The sequence below is a fragment of the Stylophora pistillata genome, chromosome 11 (genome assembly GCF_964205215.1).
Source record: "Stylophora pistillata chromosome 11, jaStyPist1.2, whole genome shotgun sequence".
In the NCBI taxonomy this organism is placed as follows: Eukaryota; Metazoa; Cnidaria; class Anthozoa; order Scleractinia; family Pocilloporidae; genus Stylophora; species Stylophora pistillata.
Window position 1 is genome coordinate 29,395,202 of NC_142529.1, and position 6,000 is coordinate 29,401,201.

At 36.5% G+C, this 6,000-nt stretch overlaps 1 protein-coding gene across 1 annotated transcript; it reads right to left on the reverse strand.

Annotated features, from left to right (window-relative positions):
* Positions 1 to 2,985: 2,985 nt before the first annotated feature.
* On the reverse strand, positions 2,986 to 5,615 carry LOC148721093 (melanocyte-stimulating hormone receptor-like). The gene is made up of 2 exons (XM_088739723.1): positions 4,174 to 5,615; positions 2,986 to 4,089 (listed from the first exon to the last, which is right to left on the reverse strand). Exon 2 carries the CDS (start codon positions 4,048 to 4,050, stop codon positions 3,100 to 3,102), a length of 951 nt encoding a protein of 316 aa, XP_088595849.1. The 5' UTR covers positions 4,051 to 4,089; positions 4,174 to 5,615; the 3' UTR covers positions 2,986 to 3,099.
* Positions 5,616 to 6,000: the final 385 nt, after the last annotated feature.

Here is a 6,000-nt window from a genome sequence, read left to right on the forward strand (position 1 = left end):
TTGCAACAAGAAATAAAATATCTTAACAGCAACACAACGACGATGACTGAAATCCTACTTCCTAAGGAAAGTCCACCGTAAACCAAAATTCCTCACCAGTGTTTAATTCTTTGTGTGTCAAAAAATGCCTGGAACCTGCGAGGTACCTCAGTTAAGAAATAACACTGAAAGGCAAATTTGGAGACATTTGTCACTGAACCTCCACTGAGAGGATGCTAATTAAGTGTTCCTCTCATATAATTATTTGTGGGGTTGAAACTTGCATCATTACCTGCAGCCTCACCAAGCGTAATAAATAGTTTAAACTGGTGATTTTAATCGATCTTTGAAAAAATTGAATTTTAACAATCGGCGAAACGCACCAAACTATTCAAATTCAAATTTTGGTCCCAGCTGCGAACTTTTTGTAAAATGATTGAATTTTATCCATGTAGTTAATTGCGCTTTGCAGTTTTTCTCTCTTCTTTACGTATCTGATAAGTACTTGAACCAAAATTGTAAACAAAAGCAAAATATTACGCAAGCAAACCATTTTCTACATTTTTTTTACCTTTGTCTGTTGGCTATTCTCATTTAGCCAGCGAATTCATATTGACCATCCCTGATAAGGAAGAACCGATGGTAGTTTACTGGACCCTAGATCCAATTTGTTTTCTTCCAATGTCTTGTTCACAAGAGGACCAAGAAAATACTCTCGTGTTAGGTAAACTTTCATGTAAAAGGAAATTTACTGATAATTTATTGATCGAGATGGAAAATAAAGGGATCGGTTGTCAAACCTATCACTGACTCGATGAATAATTTATTTCATTGTAGATTTTTATTATATTTATCATCGTTTATAAAAACCTTAGTTTCACTAAGCTCCGCCTTAAGCTATTGTTAGCCATCTTTCAAGCTCAACCGTAAAATTACCGCGTGCTTCATGTAGTGTACTGGCGAACGAATTAGTTGTCAAAACTTTGTCAAAGTCTATGAGACATCAGTTGTCTATTGTGTCTAAAAAGTTACTCTTTTTCGGAACTTGTGAAGTGTCTCAAATGGTATGAAATGATAATAAAAGGCACGCCAAATATAGAGACATCTATCGTATCATTTTTGAAAGTGCAGCAAACAATCTCTTTTGCTTGATAGGGTGCTTTTCAAATGTAATTTTCATGATCTGCATGAAGTTAAAACTTGAATCATTATCAACCTTCGGTAAACTGGAAATAATAAAAAATAAAAGCTGACGATTTTACTTAGTCTAAGAGAACACTGGATTCGTCACAATCTCCGAAAGCCGGCATCAAACCGTTGAAATTGAAATTTTATCACAGATGCCAGCTTATTTTAAAATATTTCATTTGACTTTCTAATGAACACGGTTTTGTAGCTTTTGTCTCGCCGCTCAGACAGATCAGTTATTTCCAAACAATGATACAAACGTTTGAACCGCTGATGGAAGGAAGATCCCTTGTGTACGGCAACAAGAATAAGGGAATTTCCAAGAAATGCTGTTGTTGAAGCCCACTCACTAAAGAGAGGGAGCATAGGAGTTCTTGTATTGTTTTCGTCTACGTTCCACCTCTAGTGAGATTTGTTGTCGACATTATCCGTTTCCTTTTTCTTCTCGTGTATCTGTGACTGCAACGAGAAATATTTGTCTAAACTGCTCACACCAAGCCACGATCGCTGAAACCCCACTTCTTTAAAATTAGTCACATAAAGACCACCTAACCAGCGTTTATTCATTTAAAAATGCCTTGGGAAATTTTCTGTTGTTTCAAAAACTGACTTTTTTCTGAAACCTATTTGGTACCTCACGTATGAAATAGCAAGAAAATGAAATTGTATAGACAACTGCTTCAGTTTTTACCGAGCACTCAACAAAGAGTCTCTCTTTACAAGGGTCATTTCATAGACTTTCTCATCATCTTTTACTCCTTTGAAAACATCACAGAGAAAATTTTCTGTGGTGTCAAAAAGCCTATTTTTGTCGCTTTAACTTGTCACGTACACCTCGTATGAAGTTGGAATAAGAGGCAAATATATAAAAACAACTGTAACATTAATATTGTTTTCTCTGTGCGACAAACTATCCCTCTTTACTCATCCTACGGGCAGGCACTCATTATTAACGCTTCAGTACCAGTTACTTGGCTCGTGAATAAGTTTGAGGCCTTGAGCAACACGTGGGCGGAGGAGCGACCTGCCGCTATACTAAAAACGAGGACCTGCTTGTAAGCTGACCTAGTTTATTGACAGGGTGTCAATCAAATGTCCATATCATTTGTGTAAAGTTAAGGCCTGACTTATCTTTAGCCTCAGTCAGTTAAAAATAAAGAAACGAAAACAACCGGTTATAGTCAATTTTATTTCATACGAATTCTTAAAGTTTGTTAACATACACAAGCAACGGAACCATCTTTACATATTTATAAGCATTACGGAAAATTTTCTGATAACAAGACAAATTCGAGACTAAACGTCGACCAATGCAACTCGTTTCGCAATATGGCGTCAATAACAAGCCTCTTTCTTTAAGTTAATAAAAACACCTTAACTTTAAAAAACTCTTTTAGCTACTCTTTAAATTTTTTATCCAGTACTTTTATATTGCTAAAAGAAGAGTAAACATGAAATTAAAATGCATGCATATCTTTCTTTAATTATGCCTTGCCGTATTCAAGATCATTGGTGGTTAGCTAACACGAAAAATACTCTTGAAAGAGATGGTTGGTGTTTCTATTGCCTTTCTTTCAGTTTTTTCCGTAAAAAAGCTATTTAGTGCACACAACAAGCAACTTTTTTTTAATGAATACTCGATTAAAAGTGAGAGCCTCACAGGGCTTTGCGTTACAGAAATCAATAGTGTTGTTCAATGATTGACATTAATCAATATCTAAAACATAAATTAACGGGGAAAATATTCACAACACAAAAAACATAAATTAACGGATAAAATGTCCACAATAGACTATGTACAAACTTCGAACAACAGTATTATTTGAGCTTTTTATTTCTTTCTATCTAATAACATATTTGACGGGCGTTTTCATACAATAATTGTGTAATCACTTTCAGCTTTAGAAATACTATATATAAGTCGAGGATGACCTAGCTCCATGGACAGCAAAGGGCTTGTCTGATTGTCTGCTTCACTGCTTGTCTTACTTCACTTATCTTCCAGCAGTAAAGGAACGGGTTTACCGTCGAGTTAAAGTAAACTAAGCCAACTGCTGAACACCTCAATATTACTAAGTGTGATGAATATGTTTTACTGAAAGCGATTACAATGTCTACTATAAAGTATGGTGCATAACAAACAACTAATGCCACCTGCACCCACAGTGCACTGTACACTGCCTTTTTGTATCGCGCCATGTTCAGTACATTTGGTTGGCTCGGCTGTTGTTGGACATGATCTTGTACTTGAGCCTGATCATGACTGAGACCCCGAAAAATTTTTATATACGAGACGCCTGAAATAACAAGGCAAGACGGTACAACTATATGGCCAGACCAACTGATTAAACGATAAGTTAATGTGTAGCATAAAGCAGTGACACTGGAAACAATCCAAAAGGTAGTTACAATGATGCATGTGCGCTTCAAAGTTACAATTTGTCTGTATCTTAGCCCCAACAGCAGGGCGAGAAGTCTGTCCACGCTTATGGCCGTCATCGTCATCAACGAAACTCCACATAATGCATTGCCTGTGATGGCGGCGGCGTCAATTGCGTATCGACAGAGATTCCATTGTTCGTGAACCACAGACATTAAAAGAATAGTAGTCAGAGGCTGGGTAACAAGACCAACCAACAGATCAGTTGTTGCCAGACAACGATACAAGAGTTTGGACGGCGGATGAAGGGAAGATTCTTTGTGAAGGGCAACGAGGATAAGAGAATTGCCAAGAAATGCTGTGATGGAGAGGAGAATGCCAACTGCTGCGAAAAGTACGTATACTGATTCTTTTCGGCGCCCACTAACCAGAGAGGGGGAGCAATGTAGTTCTTGAAGTGTATTGGTCTGTAATCTAACTCCAGAGAAATTTGTTGTTGACATTATTCTGTAATCGTTTCCTTTTTCTTGAACTGCGGTTATCTGTGATTGTAACGAGAAATATTTAATCTAAACAGCTACACAACGACGACGTACATACTACATAATAATCATATAAAGATTTACTCATAACTGTTCACTCGTTTTAAAATCGTCAGAGAAATTGTCGCTTTAACTTGTCAGGTACACCCCGTATGAAATAGGAATAATAAGCAAATATATAAAAACACCTGTAACATTATCTTTGTTTTCTTTGTGGAACAAAAAATCCCACTTAACTTAGCCTACATGCAGGCATTCATTATTAACGCTTCAATACGAGTTACTTGACCCGTGAATAAGTTTGAGGCCTCTAGCAACACGACTTGTAGGCGAAGGAACGACGTGCCATGATAGTGCCAATAACCGAGGACCTGCTCGCAAGCTGGCTTGGTTTCATTGATAGAGTGTCAATCAAATATCCATATCATTTGTGTACAGTTGAGGCTTGAATCATTATTAGCCTCAGCAATCGAATAAAAAGAAGATTCAAGCTAAGGATGTTTAACCCATGTTGATCAGTCCAGATAATTCGAATGCAGACATCGATTACGAAGTTGATGTATGGCCACACATGCAAACTTATTTAAAATATTTTAATTCAACCGTGTAATTAGTAACATGTTGTGGCTCTTTTACCTCCCTTTCGTATTCGACAAAAACTAGAGCAAAGAATAAGAAGAGCAAAAAATTACGAGAACAAACAACTTTCTGTCGTTTCTTTCACAGATCTGTTGTTGCCGCATAACGATACACGAGTTTCGTTGGCGGATGAACGGAAGATTTTAAGTGAAGGGCAAAAAGGATAAGAAAATTGCTAATAAATGCTGTGATGGAAAGGAAAATTTGGACTGCTGAGAAAGAAATGAATTGCCTTTGTCGTCCATCCATCGAAATAGGGTTGCATAGAAATGAGGCTATGTTCACGCCGTGCTGAACGAGTTTTCGAGCGGCTGAAAAACTCGACCGGACATTCTGTTCACACGGAATTGTGCGAAAGTTTCCTTCTGTTAAGATGGAACTGATAACCGGATGAAGTTTGTGACACCCGTCAGTGGTTTTACCATCTCCTCATGCGCACAACGTTTCTTTAACCAAGTGCAAAATGGTGTCTAGAACTGAAGAGAAAAGCCAATTCAGATAGTAGCACGGATAACGAATATTTCACTTGGACGGATGAGGAGACAACAATACTGCTTAATGTTGCTTTATCGTATAAAATTGAGAAAACTTGCGACTGTTGAGAAAGGAATTGATCCTTGTTGAAGCGTTCCAACCGAAGAAGGGGAGTATAGCAGTTCTTCAAATGTTTTCGTTTGTGTTACACCTCCACTGAAATTTGTTGTTGGTATTTCGTCTGAACAGTACACACCCAGCCTCGATCAATGAATCATTGCTTCTGTAATTATGTTCACTTTAAGACTTCCTCACCAGCGTTTACTCATTGATGATGCGTCAGAATAGTTGTCTTTTGTGTCCAAAAAATGAGTCTTTTTAATGAATTTTTTTTTTAATTTTTTTAGGGCAATTTTCAAGCTGAATGCCTTTTTTTTTTTTATACATGATATTATATTTTTATTGAATTTTCTTATACAAGTTTTATCAATTATATTCTTTGTAAATAATCTTGAATTAGTCATTAAACGAAGTGTGTATCCATGAGTTTTTCTTGGATTTTTACTAAACGTTTTGACGTATTTTTCATCGATTTTAATGCATTTTGTCATCTTTTTTGTAAATACTTTTAGTGATTATAGTGTATAAAGGTATTATAAGATTTTTTTTCTGGAACCTATGAAGTGCCTCAGGTATGAAAAAGCAATAAGAAGAAAATGGAAAGACATCTGTGTTGTCATTTTTTTTTTCAACAAGTCGACAAACAATCCTTCTTCACCTGCATCATATATCTTTGAA